The 19,553-nt window shown below is 48.5% G+C and overlaps 2 protein-coding genes across 5 annotated transcripts; one reads left to right on the top strand and one right to left on the bottom strand.

Moving 5' to 3' along the window:
• The first annotated feature begins 572 nt into the window (after positions 1 to 572).
• On the top strand, positions 573 to 8,044 carry TTC9C (tetratricopeptide repeat domain 9C). Of its 4 annotated transcripts, none has more exons than XM_080640549.1 (4): positions 573 to 1,169; positions 1,355 to 1,620; positions 4,771 to 4,953; positions 6,363 to 8,044. In XM_080640549.1, exons 2-4 carry the CDS (start codon positions 1,383 to 1,385, stop codon positions 6,455 to 6,457), a joined length of 516 nt encoding a protein of 171 aa, XP_080496675.1. In that variant the 5' UTR covers positions 573 to 1,169; positions 1,355 to 1,382; the 3' UTR covers positions 6,458 to 8,044. The 4 variants fall into 4 exon arrangements, with proteins under 4 accessions (XP_080496675.1, XP_080496676.1, XP_080496678.1 ...); XM_080640550.1 differs by having other exon boundaries at positions 637 to 956; XM_080640552.1 differs by having other exon boundaries at positions 671 to 956; positions 1,355 to 1,463.
• Positions 8,045 to 15,482: 7,438 nt separating this feature from the next.
• ZBTB3 (zinc finger and BTB domain containing 3) lies at positions 15,483 to 17,800 on the bottom strand. The gene is given in 3 exon segments (XM_080640206.1): positions 15,483 to 15,729; positions 15,731 to 17,315; positions 17,746 to 17,800. Coding segments are annotated over 2 exon segments (1,575 nt in total). The 5' UTR covers positions 17,267 to 17,315; positions 17,746 to 17,800; the 3' UTR covers positions 15,483 to 15,690.
• Positions 17,801 to 19,553: the final 1,753 nt, after the last annotated feature.

The raw sequence follows: 19,553 nt of genomic DNA, 5'->3' as shown, positions 1-19,553 counted from the left end.
CCCGCCCCCTCTCACGTGCTGGCCAATCGCCGCCGGTGTTTCACTGCGCAGCCGCACCGGAGCCGGAGACGGGAGAGACTGGCTGCCGCTCAAGTGCCTCGTAGCATGGAGGCGTGTGCGCGCCCTTCTTTCCGTACTTCCAGCCGGGAATCGCGCAGCCGCCCGGACCTCCCCTCCCGCACGCCCCTCCCACCCCGCCACCACCTTCACTCGGTCTGACTTCCACTCGCGCTTTCGTCTTGCGGCTTGCTCACTAGTCTCTTTTCCTGTCTAAGCATGCAGCAGCTTCTTCGGAGTTAAAAAAAAAAAGGCAGAAGGGAAGTTGTTGCAACGTGAAAGCCTCCTAGTAATCGTCTTTCTGACTAGTAAACCAAAGGGCTCTCCAAAACCAAGAAATACAGTAACCTCTTGCTCCGCCCCAACCCTCAATTTCTACCTAGCAACAGATGACCGAATCTCGCCTTGTAGCTAGTCTATTGGCCAACTTGAATCGTCACCTGCAATTTTGATTGGTCACCTGTGATAGTCCGAATTTTTCCAATTGGCGAAGCTGCCACGGGCTCCCCCCGACTCCCCCTGTTTGGTCCGCAGAGGAAGCTGGAAAGGCGGGGTGGTTTCTGCGGGATTACTTTTCTGGGGCCGCCCCTGATTGGGCGGCAGGGTGCGATGCGCGCGACCCTTTAGACAACAAACTGTCAAGGGACCGGACCCTGTGCTCTGGGTGCTCCCACCCGTAATCGGAAACCCAGGGGCAGACTTCCGGCCTAGGGTCCTTGCAGAGGGCAAGGGGCTGGCCGCGGGGCTCGGAGGAGTTGCAGCAGCTGCTCTGCGGCCGGGTCCGTCGCGGCCTTTGGGCTCTGGTGCACGGACCACATTCGCCTGGGTTTCCCAGCTCCGGGCACAGACATCAACGAATGCTTCTTGAATATACGTGCGAATAAAGAGTCGGGACGGAGGCAAGTCCTTTAAACTGCTCTTAGCAATGGTCCCCGCCTACTTTCTTCCACTTCCAGGTCGGGGAGGTGTGTCCCAAAGAAAGGAGGAAGCAAATTCCGCCGGCGTTCGCACGCCTGCCACCATTCTTCGTGAGCCCTTTGCGTTTTCGGGGTCTCCTCACTCCAGAAAAGTCAGTTCGTCTCTGGCTTTACTCTTCCCACATGCTCTCGCTGGTTAGTTTCCTGCACTACTAGAGATCGGAAATATTTCAGGAGGAAGGGAGGGGCTGTGGTAGAAGGGAGCAGAGCTCGCTCCCGGGAGGCCCCCGGGAGAAGGGCGGTTTCCTGCCTTAAGTCGGCTACCAACCCAGTAACGTTGCTCCCACCCGCAGAGCTTCAGTTGCTCTTTCCCTTCCCAGTTCCGCAAGACCCCTGGGCGACAGAGTTATGGACAAGCGTCTGCAGGAGGCTCAGCTGTACAAGGAGGAAGGGAACCAGCGTTACCGGGAAGGGAAGTACCGAGATGCTGTGAGTAGGTACCACCGAGCTCTGCTTCAGCTGCGGGGCCTGGATCCAAGTCTGCCCTCCCCGATCCCTGATCTGGGACACGAGGGCCCGGCTCTCACACCTACACAGCAAAACATGCTGCACACCACCCAGACAGACTGCTACAACAACCTAGCGGGTAAGAGCAGGGCCGAGGGTGGGTGGGGTAACCAGGCAGGTACACGAAAATCTGCGAACATTGAGAAGAACACGGACGGACTTTCCTGCTGTCATCCAGTTATTCTGCCAAGAAGGGAAATATATGTCGCCTGGCCGGGTAGCTCAGTTGGTTAGGGCGTGTTCCTGATGCACCAGGGTGGCAGGTTCGATGCCAGGACAGGGCACATACAAGAAGTAACCAATATAACCAATAATGCATAAATAAGTGGACAACAAATCCATCTCTCTCTCTCTCTCTCTCTCTCTCTCTCTTGCTTTCTAAAATAAAAGTTAAAAATCCTTTATCAAATATATACAAATATATTTTTTTCAATTTATAGGGCTCCAATTGAGTTTCTCTAGAGCAGTAGTTCTCAAACATCACCTGGAGGGTTTGTTAAACACAACTCCCCAGTCCCACCCCCAGAGATTCAGATTTAATGGGTCCCAGGTGGTGCCTACTATTTGTTTGCATTTTCTAACCGAGTCTCTGGTGATGCCGATAGATTTAGGAAATTTTGCACGCAATGGAGAAAATACCGAGTTTACATCGAAGGGAAGGCATTTAAAAAAACAAAACACATGTTTTTATTCATTTCAGGGAGAGGGAGAGAGAGATAGAAACATCAATGATGAGAGAGAATTATACATCCGTTGCCTCCTGCAGGTCTCCTCTGGGGATGGAGTGGGAGACCCAGGCATGTGCCCTGACCAGGAATTGAACAGTAACCTGGTTCATGGGTCCACGCTCAACCACTGAGCCATGCCGGCTGGGGGAAGGGAGACTTTTTAGGTCTGTTCTATGGAAGGCAAACTAACCATGGAGCTAATTAAATTATTCTGGCGTATATTAAAATATTCTAACAGTCCAAGTTCAGGCCATAGAAATTATTGGGAGTAGTTTTTACACTTTGTAATGGTTGTTTAAAAGTGATTTTTTTTTTTTTTTTACTATAATACTCATCAGCTATGATTTGGTGAAAATCTAGCTTTTTTTTACAGTGCATGTTCAGTGCTACTCTTGGGAACAAAAATAGGAATTAAGGTAGTTAATGTTTCAGTTCAACAATTATTTATTGGGTGCCGAGAATTCCTGCTCTCATTAAACACGTATTCAAGTAAGGGAGACGGACAATGAACAAAAAGGAACATACATAATTTTTAGAAAATGGTAAGTACTGTGGAAAATAAATAAAGTAGAAAATGGGGATCGTGAGTGCCACAGGCATGCGAGTGCTCACTTTGAAAGTGTGTGTGGGGGGTCCATTGAGGTGACATTTACGAAATGCCCTGGGCAGACACTGTTTAAGCCCTTTACACATATGAACCTAGTTAAGAGTCACATGCCTGCCGAAACGGGTTTGGCTCAGTGGATAGAGTGTTGGCCTGCGGACTGAAGGGTCCCAGGTTCGATTCCGGTCAAGGGCATGTACCTTGGTTGTGGGCACATCCCCAGTGGGAGGTGTGCAGGAGGCAGCTGGTGGATGTTTCTCTCTCATCGATGTTTCTGGCTCTCTGTCCCTCTCCCTTCCTCTCTGTAAAATATCAATAAAAAAAAAAAGAGTCACATGCCCTTTGAGGTAAATTTAAGGAACAAACAGCTAGTAAGTGGTAGAGCTAAAATTAAACCTAGGCAATTCTTTTTTTAAATTACTGATTTCAGAGAGGAAGGGAGAGGGTGAGAGAGATAGAAACATCAATAATGAGAGAGAATCATCGATTGGATGCCTCTTGCACGCCCCCAACTGGGGATCAAGCCCACAACCTGGGCATGCGCCCTTAACCGGAATTGAACCTGGGACCCTTCAATCCGCAGGCAGATGCTCCATCCACCGAGCCAAGCCAGCCAGGGCTCTTTTATTTTATTTTTTAAATATATACTTTTATTGATTTCAGAGAGGAAGGGAGAGGGAGAGAGAGAGAGAAACATCAATGATGAGCCCGAGCGGGTTTGGCTCAGTGGATAGAGCATCGGCCTGGGGACTAAAGGGTCCCCAGGTTGCATTCCAGCCAAGGGCACATGCCCGTGTTGCAGGTTCGACCCTCCCCAGTAGGGGGCGTGCAGGAGGCAGCCAATCAATGATTCTCTCTCAACATTGATGTTTCTCTCTCCCTTCCTCTCTGAAATCAATGAAAAATAGAAAAAGTAAAAAATTATGACTCATTGATCGGCTGCCTCCTGCACGGCCCCTACTGGGGATTGAGTATGACCACTTGGTGGGGGTGTTGGAGAAGGAATGCAAACATCAGGCGTTTAATGTTCTCATCAGCCCTGATTCTTGGTTCTCAGCACTGTGATGTAATACTATGTTTAATTCCCACAATCCCTTGGGGTAAATTTAAGGAATTTAATAGGGAAACATTTATGAAATAGAGGAACATTTCAATTTTTTTTTTAAAAGTTTATTTTTTATTTATTTTGTTGTTGTTAATCCTCACCCGAGGATATTTCTTCATTGATTTTTTAGAAAGACTGGAAGTGAGGGGAAGAGACAGAGAGCCAGCCCTTGGGAATCGAACCCGGGACCTTTCAGTCTGGGGGCTGAGATTCCTCTCAACTGAGCCAAACCGGGTAGAGCTGTTTTTATTGATTTTTTTCGAGAGAGAGGAAGGAAAAGGGAAAGAAGATATAAATATGGATCAGCTGCCTCCTGCACACCCCCTACTGGGGATCAAGCCCCAAACCCGGACCTCTTGGTGCATGGGACAACGCTCAATCCACTGAGCCACACTGGCTGGGCAAAAGTTCCCTTCTTTTTTTAAAAAAATATATTTTATTGATTTTTTTACAGAGAGGAAGAGAGAGGGATAGAGAGTTAGAAACATCGATCAGCTGCCTCCTGCACACCTCCTACTGGGGATGTGCCCGCAACCAAGGTACGTGCCTTTGACCGGAATCGAACCTGGGACCCTTTAGTCCGCAGGCCGACGCTCTATCCACTGAGCCAAACCGGTTCCGGCAAAATTTCCCTTCTTAATAAAAAGGCAGAAGACTGACCTGATCAATTTTTGTTGGATAAGTGAATGTTGTTATCATTCTATGTTTGGTGCTGCCTTGAGTCAACCAATGGAATTGAGTATAACAAGGCCCTTGTCCCGCTTCTCTCTTCCTTTCATTTGGCCCCATTAGCCTGTCTCCTTCAGATGGAGCCAGTAAACTATGAACGAGTGAAAGAATACAGTCAGAAAGTCCTGGAACGACAGCCTGACAATGCCAAGGCCTTGTATCGGGCCGGAGTAGCCCTCTTCCACCTGCAGGACTATGACCAAGCTCGGCAGTACCTCCTGGCTGCTGTCAACAGGCAGCCGAAAGGTGAGAGAAGGGGATGGAGTGGGGAGAACAAGGAGAACTGTCCTGTTAGGGGGTAGCTGTGGAGGAGGTTTTTGTTGTATTTGTTTGTTTGTTTTTAATATATTTTTATTGATTTCAGAGAGGAAGGGAGAGGGAGAGACAGACAGAAACATCAATGATGAGAGAGAATTATGGATCAGCTGCCTCCTGCACGCCCTCAACTGGAGATAGAGCCCGCAACCCGGGCATGTGCCCTTGACCGCAGTCGAGCCTGGGACCCTTCAGTTTATAGGCTGACGCTCCATCCACTGAGCCAAACTGGCTAGGGCTTGTTTTATTTCACTTTTTCAAATTTTTGAATAGGTAATAATATATTCACATGGTTCAAAATTCAAAAACTATAAAAGTATACAATGAACAGGCCTTCTGCTCTTATATTCTTATCTCCACAGAAAAGCAATATTGTATGTATACCCTCCAGAAATCTCTATGCTTACAGGGGCACACACATCTAATTCCTCCTCCTCCCACCAGTAGAGGAGATTTGAAGGCATTGTTTTTTGCCCTGGCCAGTTTGCTGAGTGGTTAGAGTGTTGGCAGGTTTGATTCCTGGTCAAGGTCACATACCTCAGTTGCAGGTTTGATCCCTGGCCACTGTGAATGAATAAAGATATAAAATATAAGCCACTTGTTCTTATTTCTTCAAGTATGTAGATTAATTGCCACCCAGGTATAGTATCTTAAGCGGCTCTGCTATGACAATAACTATTTATTTATTTATTTATTTATTTATTTTTAAATATATTTTATTGATTTTTTACAGAGAGGAAGGGAGAGGGATAGAGAGCTAGAAACATCGATGAGAGAGAAACATCGATCAGCTGCCTCCCGCACACCTCCCACTGGGGATGTGCCCGCAACCAAGGTACATGCCCTTGACCGGAATCGAACCCGGGACCCTTCAGTCTGCAGGCCGTCGCTCTATCCACTGAGCCAAACCGCGGACTTGTATGAGATTTTTATTTTAACCCAAAGTGATATTAATGAGATTTACTATTACATGGAATAGTAATGATATTTTCAGATCTTAGAATGATTTTTAAAACTGGAAGTGTGTGCCCTAACCGGTTTGGCTCAGTGGATAAAGCATCGGCCTGTGGACTGAAGGGTCCCGGGTTCGATTCCGAGCAAGGGCTTGTACCTTGGTTGCGGGCACCTCCCCGGTAGGAGGTGTGCAGGAGGCAGCTGATCGATGTTTCTCTCTCATCGATGTTTCTAACTGTCTATCCCTCTCCCTTCCTCTCTGTAAAAATATCAATAAAATATATTTTTAAAAATTTTTTAAAAATGGAAGTATGTTAATAAATCTCCTCCTACCCCGAGGTGAGGTTATGGTGTGTCTCTAATTGCCTTCTTTGCCCTCTTGTAAGATGCCAATGTCCGGCGGTACCTCCAGCTGACACAGTCGGAACTCAGTAGCTACCATCAGAAAGAGAAGCAGCTCTACGTGGGCATGTTCGGTTAACAGAGAACTTGAACTTAGGTGAAAGGTGAACCAGGGAAGTCTCATCCAGTGCAACCTGAGCCTCGCAGGAGACACGAGCCCCACACCTGTGACCCCACAAGGTGTCTTTCTGTCTTGTTTCTAGTTCTGCACAAACTCTTACTTACACAGGCTGCCTTTTTTTTTTTTTTTTTTTTGGTCTGTCCATCTATATATTTGTATAGCTTTTAATATACGGTATTCGTAGGGACATTTGCCCTGAGAATGACATCCAGAATATATTCATCACCGGTGTGTGGAATTAATCATACCTACAGCATGGATTCTGATGATGGGTGTTGTTAGATGTAGTCATACACAGAGGAGAAGTTTAGCAGAGGATGAGGTAATGATAGAAAAGAGCTTCTTCCTCTGTTTTCTCAGATGCCCAAAGCCAAAGTGAGGCCAGAAACTGGGCAGTATGTTTCTTTGGTGGAACTAGACAATTATAAGTTGGGCCCACATGTCTTAAAATGAAAGGTTTCAAATTAAACGAATTCCTTATTTTTAATATTCCACAGATATTCAGATTCTTCTTCCCCTACAAAAGTATCTGGCTCCTATTGTGTGGGTCATTTGTAGTCATTGGTGTGGTTTATATTCAGATCATTAGAGTAGACTTATTTAATTTTTCATTGAACTCTTCTATTTTAAGATCTCTGGAGTCAAGCACAAGTATTTATTTAATAATCCTTCTACCCTCATGCTACAAAAACACCCACGTAAACAGTTTAGTTTTTAATAAGTGCGTGGCTATAGTATGCTTGTTTCTCTGGAACACTTAGGAAAGACAGGTCACTAAGTCTAGAAACAGTACCAGAAAGAGCAGGATACAAACATAAATCTGTTCTTTACCTGTCCCTTTGTATTTCGCCAGAGCCCAGTTCCCCTACAGAGGAGGGAAACAGTGAGGAAGGTTCTAGGTTCTCCTTCCTTAGTGCCTTTTACGTACGTTCTGGAAGCTGTGTGGGCACCAGTGCAGGCTGCGGATCTGCTGCAGCCATGGCAAAGGAGGAGGCTCCATCAGCCAGGAGCTCCTTTGTCCGGCCATCACTTGTTGTGAATAATGTCCACCATGTAGGGGTTGTACAGAGTAGAGGAGACCGCCTCCGCCTTTGTGAGTGGAGCTGATAATAAGCACGTGCCATTAGCCATCACATAGCCACCGACCGCAGAAAGGACACCTTGGTCTTGCCAAACGTACTAAGTTCTTCTCCCTTCATCAATGACTCCCCACCTCCCCATAAAATAGGCTCCTCTTTGTGTCTCCCTCTCCCCCTAAATAATGCAGCCATCAGCTTACAACACAGCCTTCTTCTACCAAATAATCTTAATGAATCCAAGGAGAGAACCAACAAAAGTAGAATATCTTATTCCTTCCCCGAGCCTCTTCCATTGCTAAATCTAGATGGTTGACAACATTTTGTCATGGTTGCATGTTGTGTTTCTGTTGGGCTGTTTTTGCTTCCCGATTTCATTTTGTGGGGGGTTTGTTTTTTCAGGACAATGTTACAGTGAGCTATCTTCTGTATCCATGAGGAAAAAATAAAGCTGGTATTTAAAAATGAATTTTAGAAAGCTACTGTACTCATCTTTTCATGAACGCTGCTAAGAGACACAGCGGCCAGGCTCCCATTTCCGTCTTCATTTCCAAGGCCAGCCGCGAGCGGAGAGGCTAGTGAACAGGAAAAGGGACAAAGGCAGGCCGTCTGGTTGGGTCTGGAGGAGGCCTGGGCAGCCCCCACTTCCAGGAGCCATCCAGAGGGTCTCAGACCTCTGGACGGAGCCGTTTGTGGAGGAGGCTGTGCTCACCTTCAGTCTTTACAGGTGTCCACGGGGGATTGCAGGGCCTGACTGAAGAGAAAGCGTTCATGGAGGCTGTGACGGCTTACACTTGGGCACAGAGGAGACGGTTCCGAAGAGTGTTTTCCAAACTCATACCACCCCCTTTACAATTTTGCCAAAACCACATACTATCTATATTACTATTTATGTATGTTATTTAAATATGTATTTTTAAGGGAACCTTTGGACAGAGGGACATGTTAGATGATATTATTGGGATGTAAACAGCCAACTCCAAACGGAAACCATAAGACAAGTAACTCGATTTCCTCAACAGTAAGTTGCAATGACAAGAGAGGGGAACCTATAGGGTATAAGTCAGCCAAATAAATGTGACTCTGCTTTGGCCCTGGCCGGTTTGGCTCAGTGGATAGAGCGTCGGCCTGTGGACTCAGGGGTCCCGGGTTCGATTCCGGTCAAGGGCATGTACCTTGGTTGCGGGCACATCCCCCGTGGGGGGTGTGCAGGAGGCAGCTGATTGATGTTTCTCTCGCATCAATGTTTCTGGCTCTCTATCCCTCTCCCTTCCTCTCTGTAAAAAACCAATAAAATGTATTTTAAAAAATAAATAAATGTGACTCTGCTTTGGATTCCGATCTGAAAAAAACCACTAAAAGTTTATGAGAATGAAATAATAGAAAAAAAATGTATATATTGGTTTCTCCCTGGTTCCTAAAAACCTGGGAATTTAGATTCTGATTGGAAAAAAAGTTTATGAGACAATCAAGGAAATTTGAACAAGAGTTATTGTCAGTTTTGTTGAGAATGATAATATATTTGGTCTTTTTTTTTTTCAAGATTCCTTTTAGAAGTGCATACTGAAATTTCTTACTAATACAACTGGGAAGGAACTTTAGAGCACATCATACCATTTGTTAAAAATAAATAAATGTTTTACAATAAAAAAGGATTAGTATATGTCAAAGTAAACCATATTGTAAGCATCGGCTTTGGAAAAAATATAATTTTTAAAAATTGATTTCAGAGAGGAAGGGAGAGGGGGAGAGAGACAAAAACACCCATGATGAGAGAGAATCATCGATCGGCTGGCTGCCGCCTGCAGGATCCCTACTGGGGATCTGGGGATCGAGCCCGCAATCCAGGCATGTGTCCTTGACCGGAATCGAACCTGGGACCCTTCAGTCCACAGGCTGACACTCTATCCCAGGGGTGGGCAAACTTTTTGACTCGAGGGCCATAATGGGTTCTTAAACTGGACCGGAGGGCCGGAACAAAAGCATGGATGGAGTGTTTGTGTGAACTAATATAAATTCAAAGTAAAGGAGCGGAGGGGAGAGCAAGAGAACGGGATAGAACAGCCGGATCCGGCCGGCGGGCCGTAGTTTGCCCACGGCTGCTCTATCCACTGAGGCATACCGGCTAAGGCCGCTTTGGAAAAATTAAAATCAAAATCCAATGTGAGATGGGCTGAATTGGTGAGTTTTGTGAAGCTGAGCTTGGCCACATGTCTGGCAACTGAAGAGGCATTAGCATTAAGTGAAGGCACAAAATGGCCAATGAGGAAAAGAAAGGAAACCCTAAACTAGAGATGAATATTTCAAGCAGGACAGAAAAGTGTGTCCGAAACTGAAGTCAGTTTATAGCTCAAAAGCAAAATAACTGCTCAGGGTGAAACTCTAACAGGCTGGGGCCTGGCCTGGCCTGCGCGCCCCCCACCCCGCCCCTCCATAAAAGAAGGTTGATTTGGACTCAGTAGAAGGAAGCATTATCCAATAATTCGAGGTCTCCAGCAATACCAATAGGTTTCCTTTGGGGACAGAGTTATCTTGCAAACAGGTTTAACAACTGGCAGGAGGAGGATCACTGTTGGACTAGAGGTGAGATGAGCTGACCTGTGGTTCCCTGAATCCATGGATGGGACGGACCATCAAAAGCCGTGAAAACTAAAGATGATTCTCTTGAGCACACCTCCACAGGCTGTCATAAGCTGTTCCCAGCATCAGCAGATGGATAAAGTGAGGCAACTGTGGCCTTAATTGTGTCGGCTGCTGCTTTAAACATCTTGGAAATTCCTAACTGCCACTGCCAAAGAACGAGGCATCTCATCTCTAAAACTACTATAATACTGTGTGTCAACTACTTTAATTTCAAGAAGTTAAAAAAAAAATGCATCCTGCCAAAACCGGTTTGGCTCAGTGGATAGAGCGTCGGTCTGCGGACTCAAGGGTCCCAGGTTCGATTCCGGTCAAGGGCATGTACCTTGGTTGCGGGCACATCCCCAGTAGGGGGCGTGCAGGAGGCAGCTGATCGATGTTTCTCTCTCATCGATGTTTCTAGCTCTCTATCCCTCTCCCTTCCTCTCTGTAAAAATATCAATAAAATATATTTAAAAAAAAAACATCCTATGCTGAGAAGTGAAAGCAAATGCTTGCTCTTCAGGGAATGTCACCAAGTAACAGCCCCTCCGTGTTAGGTGTTAGGGTGGCTGAGACGGAAGCAGTGGTTCCTGTTCACACCGTCTAAAGCCGTGGTCGGCAAACTGCGGCTCGCAAGCCACATGCGGCTCTTCGGCCCCATGAGTGTGGCTCTTCCACAAAATACCACGGCCTGGGCGAGTCTATTTTGAAGAAGTGGCGTTAGAAGAAGTTTAAGTTTAAAAAATTTGGCTCTCCGCAGAAAAACCAAGATGGCGGCATAGGGAAACACCTAAACTGCTGCCTCGCACAACAATATCAAAACTACAACGAAAGGACAAAACGGACATCATTCAGAACCACAGGAAAGCTGGCTGAGTGGAAATTCTACAATTAGAAGGAAGAGGAAAGCACATTGAGACTCAGAGGAGCTGCAAAAGGCTGAGGTACGGAGACACGCAGAGGACGGGCGGCTGAGTGCACGGGCGGCTGAGTGCGCGGCTGGCTTTCTCAAGCGGGAGGGAGACGGAAGCTCCCGACTGTGCTGAACTCCAGTCCCGGGCAAGACTCTGGGAACTCAGATTCATTTGGGGGGAATCTGGACTATCAGGAAAAGAGAAAGCACACTGAGACTCAGGGAAGCTGCAGAAGGCAGAGGTCTGGAGGTGCGTGCACGCAGCGAGGACTGACTGCTGAGTGCACGGGCGGTTGAGTGCACGGCTGGCTTTCTAAAGCGGGAGATGGAAGCTCCCGACTGCACTGAACTCAGTTCCGGGCAAGTTTCTGGGAACCCAGACTCATTCGGGGAGAAACTGGACTGTCTGGCAGCGGGCAAAACTCGAGGGTGGCTTTCTCTCAGAGGTGCTTGCAGCGATTACCGAGGGACACTGAGACCCAGGGGCCAAGGCTGTCTGCTCCGCCCTGAGACTCCGCCCCATCCAACCTGAGCACAGAGGCTTTTGCAATTTTGCAAGTCTTGTCTCATAAGGGTGTCTCCAGCACAGAAGTTCTCCCAGCATAGACACAGCTGATCCTCACAGCCAATTGGCCTTGAGGTCAATTCCTCCCAGTGACACCAACAACAATCAAGACTTAACTACAACAAGGCTGTGCACACAGTCCACAAAGGGGTGCACCAAAAGTGTCCACCTCAGGTAACTGGGGGAGGCCGACCCACTGGGCCCTATAGGACACCTACCACACAAAGCTACTCTACCAACTCAGGGAAGCAGCGAAAATGCAGAGACAAAGAAACAGATCACAAATGAAAGAAATGGAGGAAAGCAAACGACTGGATATAGAGTTCAAAACCAGTTATAAGGTTTTTCAAGAATTTCCTAGAATCCGCCGATAAATTTAGCGAGACCCTCAAGGATATGAAAAAGGACCAACTAGAAATTAAACATACACTGACTGAAATAAAAAATATTATACAGAGACCTAACAGCAGACTAGAGGACCACAAGAATCAAGTCAAAGATTTGAAATACAAAGAAGCAAAAAACACTCAACCGAAAAAGAAAAAAGAATCCAAAAATATGAAGACAGTTTAAGGAACCTCTGGGACAACCTCAAGCGTACCAACATCCGAATTATGGGGGTGCCAGAAGAAGAGAGAGAACAAGATACTGAAAATCTATTTGAAGAAATGATGACTGAAAACGTCCCCCACCTGGTGAAAGAAATAGATTTACAAGTCCAGGAAGCCCACAGAACCCCAAACAAAAGGAATCCAAAGAGGACCATACCAAGACACATCATAATTAAAATGCCAAGAGCAAAAGACAGAGAGAATATTAAAAGCAGCAAGAGAAAAACAGTTAATTACCTACAAGGGAGCACCCATACGATTGTCAGCAGATTTCTCAACAGAAACTATGCAGGCCAGACGGGAGTGGCAAGAAATATTGAAAGTGATGAATAGCAAGAACCTACAATCAAGATTACTCTACCCAGCAAAGCTATCATTCAGAATTGAAGGGCAGATAAAGAGCTTCACAGATAAGAAAAAGCTAAAGGAGTTCATCACCACCAAACCAGTATTATATGAAATGCTGAAAGGTATTCTTTAAGAAGAGGAAGAAGAAAAAGGTAAAGATAAAAATTATGAACAACAAATACATATCTATCAACAAGTGAATCTAAAAATCAAGTGAATAAAAAAATCTAGCCATAAAAGCAGAGTTCGGTCTCACTTCCTGGTCAGCCCTACTTCCTGATTAAGCAAGAACAAAGAAGCCCGCGCGCGCCAAGGGCCAGAAGAACCTCCCACATCAGAAAAACCAATCAGCTAGGACAGATACCCAGTTCCCAACCAATCATCCCATGGCAACTCCTTATCCTACCCCTCCCCTCCTGAGTGCTTATATACCGCAACGCTCGAATAAAAAAGGCTTGATCAGAAAAAAAAAAAAAAAAAAAAAAAAAAAAATCTGATGAACAGAATAAACTGGTGAATATAATAGAATCAGGGGCATAGAAAGGGAGTGGACTGACAATTCTCAGGGGGAAAGGGGTATGGGGGGTGAGGGAAGAGACTGGACAAAAATCGTACACCTATGGATGAGGACAGTTGCGGGGGGAGGTAAGGGCAGAGGGTGGGGTGGGAACCGGGTGGAGGGGAGCTATGGGGGGAAAAAAGAGGAACAATTGTAATCTGAACAATAAAGATTTATTAAATTAAAAAATATATATATTTAAAAAAAAATGGCTCTCAAAAGAAATTTCAATCGTTGTACCGTTGATATTTGGCTCTGTTGACGAATGAGTTTGTCGACCACTGGTCTAAAGGAATGATATTCAATTATGTTCACACGTGCACACATTTATTACATCTTGCTTTTAGGAACCCGTGTTCTAGGGCCACCGATTTCGTTTTATTTTATATATTTCACATACCGTAAAATTCACCCTTTTCAAAGCAACTGATTGCTTTTAAGCAATTTCACTTCCTCTAGCAATGACTGGGCACGGTGCTCCACTCAGCCAGAAAAGCTCTTATTGTATGTACGTACGTGGTCCACGCCCTGTTTCACCAAGGGGTTCAGGCAGTCCTGTATTCGCATGAATAAAGTTAGCCTTTGGAAAGAGGAACCAAACGGTTATTCCAACACAAGGAAAGTGCAAGGTGAGAATTCACTCTTTTCAGCCATGAACATGTTAAGCATCAACTTTTGTTTCCCATAATGTCCCCGATAAGAGCTTTCTGTGGCCAAAGCTTCCATGCTTAGCTCTGCCTCCTTCCCCAAACTCAAAAATAGTAGCTGATTATGAGTCAAATCCAAAAGAGATCAAAGAAATTCAGAAAATTTACTCATATGTTCACCTTCTAAATTCTCCTTCCTGCTTTCCTTGCATCGGATTCCTCCTATGCCGGAGAGGAGGGTTTCTAGGGAGCCCTCTAGTCCATCCCACAGCAGCACAGGGACAGGCCCTTCTCTTACACTTCTAGAACTTTCCCCCATCCTACATCAACACCCAAAACTCCCATTTCTCTGCTCTCTCTACTGTCAATAACCATCTGTGTGACCGTATAGGAGTAATTTCACCTCTCTAGGCTGTCATCACACTTTTTAAGTATGATTCTCTCCTCTGGAGTTTTTTTTCTTTTTTTTAAATTATTTTATTGATTTTTTACAGAAAGGAAGGGAGAGAGATAGTTAGAAACATCGATGAGAGAGAAACATCGATGAGAGAGAAACATCGATCAGCTGCCTCCTGCACACCTCCTACTGGGGATGTGCCCGCAACCCAGGTACATGCCCTTGACCGGAATCGAACCCGGGACTCTTCAGTCCACAGGCCGACGCTCTATCCACTGAGCCAAACCGGTCAGGGCTCATCTGGAGTTTCTTGCTTTAGGTTTCCCATGCACCCATCATTTCCACACCAAAAGCCCTCAACTTCCCCCCACGACCCTATACCACAGGGCTTAGTGCTGTCTGCCTCTCCATTTCTTATTTTCATGTTTATGACATGTAAGCAAAAATGTCAGGTCATCCACACGGTATATGTTGTTGAAACAGCCAACCAAAGGTCTTTCTACGCAGAAAGCAGAGGTGAAGGGGTGAGGACGCAAAGCCCAACAGTCAAAAGGAGAGAAAAGAAAACAACTCATAGTTCTCAGGAAATTATCTTCAACAGATTTTAAACCGGCATCGTGAGCCTGGTGTTTTTAGTCACAAGCCGTGGTTCAGATTCCAGCCTGCCCCTTAACCAGCTCCGTGACCTTGAACAAGTTAACTTTAATTTTTGCATTTCAAGTTCCCTTGTCGGTGGGAAAAAAGGGGTGGGCTAACGCCTCAGAGAGTTATGGAGGACTCAGTGAGCACTTATATGAAGTCCCTCACACAGCCAGTACACAGGAGCTCACTACAGTAACCAGCCATGATCGTGGGAGACTCCTGATTGATAGACGTTTCCTAAGTATCCGCCGTGGGCAAACTACGGCCCGCGGGCCGGATCCTGCTGTTCTATCCGGTTCTCTTGGTCTCCCCTCCGCTCCTTTACTTTGAATTTACATTAGTTCACACAAACTCTCCATCCATGCTTTTGTTCCGGCCCTCCGGGCCAGTTTAAGAACCCATTGTGGCCCTCGAGTCAAAAAGTTGGCCCACCCCTGGTCGTCTACGTTACCCTGTGCCTGTGCCACTTCTTTCCTCAAAAGCAACCTGATCTTCACCGCTACCCCAAGGACAGATGTCATTTTCTTAAAAGATCTAGAGGAGAGGGATGAAAGCGTTAGGCGTCATGCAGGTTTGGGGAAGAAACCAGCCAACACCAGTTCAGTAAGACACTTTCACTGTTAGCTTTATGGTCCAGAACACAGAGTGAGCAGTGATTACACCCAGGAAAATTCCCAGTGCCCTTGGAGACGAACCGACTGGGGAAAGCAAAGGGTGGGAGGGACCGTCAGTCTGGGCAGTATCCATTCTGTCACCCAGCGGGGGAAATGAGATGCTGCCAACCTTCTGTGTCGCAAAAGCAGGCCGAGCATCAGCTCATGCCCCCCCAGATGTTAGTTTTTGGGGCCAAGTACAAAATCTTTGGCTGGCCCTCCACCAGAGTTCTGTCTGTCTGCTGTCGGGGAGCCAGGGAGGGGCTGCACTCCTAGGAGGGGGCTCGCCTCCGGATCCGGTTTGCTGCGTTTGGCCAGGTCCTCATTGTGAGCCTTGCGGATGTGGCGGTACAGGTCCCCTGACTGCGTGTAGCTGCGCAGGCAGTAGCGGCACTCATAGGGCCGCTCACGTGTGTGCACTGTGGCGTGGCGCCGGAGCGTGTAAGAGCATGAGAAGGTCTTCCCACATGTCTTGCAAGTGGGAACATCCTCAGTAAAAACACCAAAGCTTCCCGGGGCTGCTTCGTACTCAGAAGGCAGGTAAAGTGGCTCATGCAGGGCGGGGGGTGCAGGCAGGGGTGAGGTCACCAGTCCTCGGTGATACTGCCCTGGACCTGGCAGCAAATGGTAGGGTAGGTGAGAATCGGAGGGCAGAAACTGGTCACTTGGCCCCACCTCCTCCAATCCTGCTGCCCTTGGCTCCTCAAAAGCCTCTGGCTGGGGAGGCTGAGCACCATACATCGCCTCTCCAGGTGGGAACAATCCCTCAGGCCCCTGAGGCTGATTCTCGGACGCATCGGGCTCCTCATCAGAAATCACAATTGCTTCTACTTTCACCTGGACCAGCTCAGCTTCTGCCGGGGTTGGAGCCTGGGACGGAACTGGGGCTGGGACTGGGGCTGCAGCCGAAGACGGGCTGTAGAAGCCTTGCAAGGGTCCTCCGGTGCCCCTTGGTTCCACCACCCTCAGGCTCTCAGAACCCACGTCGAGGGGAGCCAGTGGCTCCACTGAAACTGGTGGAAGGCCGGACGAGTAGTAGTTGGCAGGAATGGTCTCTGTGGAGCTACTGGGGCTGGCGAGGGAGACATCCGCCACTGGTGGAGGGGGGGCCCGTAGATGCAGCGAGTCGACCTCCACGCCAGGCTGTGTCGTGTCAGCCCCGCTGGGCATCGGCGGCTCATCTGGAGGACAGACAGTAGGTGAGGGAGCAGCAGGGCCTTTCCATTCCCCTTTGCCCCAGTGGCCTGAGAGCTCAGCAGATGCCAAGGAGGGCTGAGGGCCACGGGAAGTATTGGACAAAAATTCCAAACTAAGGGGCTGCGAGCTGGTTTCCTCCTCCTTCTTGGTGCTGTCTGCCTCTGCCAGGGCCCGGGCTTGCAGACGCCGCTTACACACCTTGACGATATCATTCATGTGCAAGTAGCTGGCAGCTGCCAGCACGTCTTCCACAGGGGTGTCCCCCCTCAGGACCAGCTGGCCAGCGTACATGAAGTCCAGAAGCAGCCCAAAGGCTGGGGCCGTGACAATCTCGTTGTGGATACACACCAGGTCCCTCTTGTCCAGTTCGCGCTCTTTGTAGAAAAGCTGGAAGAACGGGCTGCAGGAGGCGAGCACAGCCCGATGGGCCAGGAATTGGGCGCTACCCACCATCACGGTGCAGTCGCAAAGAAAACCCTGGGACCGCTGCTCTCGGAGGCTCTGCAGCAGCTGCTGGCTGTGTTCTGGAAACTCCATAGCACCCCACGAGGGGTAGGCCCCTAGAAAGGTCCCCACCAGTGGTTCCCTGGGAAGAGAGGACAGTGGGTTAGGGCTGGTAACCTCCCCAGAAACCGTAATGTCAGCCCTGAGCTGCCACCAACATACCTCTGGCAACACTGTCCTGACCCCAAAACGCTCGCTTAAATTACCATCCTTTTCTCTTAGGTCACAACCAGTGGTCTTTTAGCTCCGCCCCCCTCGACTTAACCTTAGCAGCAGGCCCCACCCAGCCAACAAACCCCGCCCCCGGAAGTCCCTCCCCCTAACCAGCCCCCCGCTTCCTCTATGGCCACCCGGTGGTTTTCAGCACCTCCTCCAACTAGAAGTCTCTCTCGCCCCCAGGCCTTCCCGGCGATACCTCTACGCCCCACTCCGGGAACTCCCTGAGCCTCTCTCGCATTCCAGGGGCTAAGAAGTCCTAGGGTGCGAACTAGCAGAGAAAGCTGATCCCTCACCCTCCACCGAGCAGCCACGGGGCGAACTCCGCCCCTTCCCACCTCCTCAGATGCAACGGGCTCAACTTTGCCTTCCCTTGTCACGGATTGGCTCACTGTCCACTAACCACCGCCCTCTCTGAGCGGCGTTTCCAAGTGGGTGCTAGTGGCCGTCGCTCAAGCAGCTAGGCGTCGGATTGGCTGGCGTTGCTGTCCTAAACTTTTCTTCCTGGTCCCGCCTTCTTTGCCTCAGAGCCCTCTGGATTGGCTGAGCTTCTCCATCTACCTGAAGCGGGGACCCCGCTCTAGGTTGCTGAGCGCGTCCACCTGGCGGCGGGGTGGGGAGGCCCTCCACCGGGTGCAGGGGTCCTCAAACTTTTTAAACAGGGGGCCAGTTCACTGTCCCTCAGACCGTTGGAGGGCCGGACTATAGTTTAAAAAAAAACAACTATGAACAAATTCCTATGCGAACTGCGGGCCTGGGACGCGTCGGCTGCTAAGCAGGACAGGCAGCGGCACTCGGCGGGCCGGATAAATGTCCTCGGCGGGCCGCATGTGGCCCGCGGGCCGTAGTTTGAGGACGCCTGGTAGAGTGTTGCGTCAGCTGCAGGCTGAGCAGAGAAGGAGAGTGAACAAGCTGGTGTGGGACTCAGGAGGCCCGGGTTTTAGACCGGCTCTGTCGTACCCGTGGGCAATGGCCACACCTCTGCGAACTTCAGTTGTATCTTGGGGGTTCCTTACGCCCTCAACGTTTCCAAAGAGCCCTGCTGCTTCGCTCCCCTCAATCGGAGGGTCGGGGCTCCTGCCTCAGTAATGGCGGTGTCAGAGAACCAGCAGGGCGTGAGTGCTGTCGCATCCTTGCCTGAACTCCGTAGGCAACTTCCATGGCAGAGGTTGGTGGCCTCTGTCTGGGCAGGTGCCGATGGCGGGCTCAAGGCCCTGCAGCACCCCAGGACAGGAGAAGTAAGAGCATGGCTGCTTTGGAAGAAATCTTGGAGAAGTCCCTAGACCAGGGGTCCTCAAACTTTTTAAACAGGGGGCCAGTTCACTGTCCCTCACACCGTGGGAGGGCCGGACTATAGTTAAAAAAAAAAACTATGAACAAATTCCTATGCGCACTGCGGGCCCGGGACGCGTCGGCTGCTAAGCAGGACAGGCAGCGGCACCCGGCGGGCCGGATACATGTCCTCGGCGGGCCGCATGTGGCCCGCGGGCCGTAGTTTAAGGACGCCTGGCTAGACAAAGGAAAGGGCTGTACGTTGGGAGTCAGTAACACCTTCCTCTTTCCTGACCAGAGCAACATGTTGACAGGGTTACCAGAGGTTAATTCAGTGCCTGTAACCCACTCCTCCCCCTTCACCACACCAGCATCTCCACTTGGCTCTGCAGCCAAGCCCTCCAATCAAAGCTAATCAGAACCAGGGTCAGTTCATCCACCCTCCATCCTTGGAGACCTGCAGGCCTCACTGGCCTCAGCTTGAGACCCCGCCTCTTCAAGATATCCTTCCAAGCCACACAGTAGTTATTGTATAGCAGCTAAAACTAGCATAAGTAATACTGTGTGTGTGTGTGTGAAAAAGTACTATATTTTCCCAAACCAAAAACATGTAGTGAAAATAGTGGCATTGCTTTACATTTTCCCAAATTTCCTTAATGTCTGGCTTAATAGAAGACAGCTGGATTCACACATCTGCTCCAAGCCATTATGAAATGTTGTTTAGATTACAGGAAGAAAATCTGGCGTCACACAGATGGGTGGCATTGGGATTTAACTGGCCACAGTGAGGAGTTTGTATTGTATTCTGCGTGTAATGGGAAACCATTAGTGG

Source organism: Plecotus auritus, assembly GCF_963455305.1.
Source record: "Plecotus auritus genome assembly, chromosome: 9".
Taxonomy (NCBI): domain Eukaryota; kingdom Metazoa; phylum Chordata; class Mammalia; order Chiroptera; family Vespertilionidae; genus Plecotus; species Plecotus auritus.
This window is presented reverse-complemented; position numbering and strand designations above follow the sequence as displayed.

Excerpts from the sequence above, each read along its gene's own strand:
- TTC9C (XM_080640549.1), top strand. The coding sequence starts at position 1,383 with ATGGACAAGCGTCTGCAGGAGGCTCAGCTGTACAAGGAGGAAGGGAAC. Across the intron at positions 1,621-4,770 it reads CTGCTACAACAACCTAGCGG|CCTGTCTCCTTCAGATGGAG; the intron begins GTAAGAGCAGGG and ends TGGCCCCATTAG. Across the intron at positions 4,954-6,362 it reads TGTCAACAGGCAGCCGAAAG|ATGCCAATGTCCGGCGGTAC; the intron begins GTGAGAGAAGGG and ends CCCTCTTGTAAG.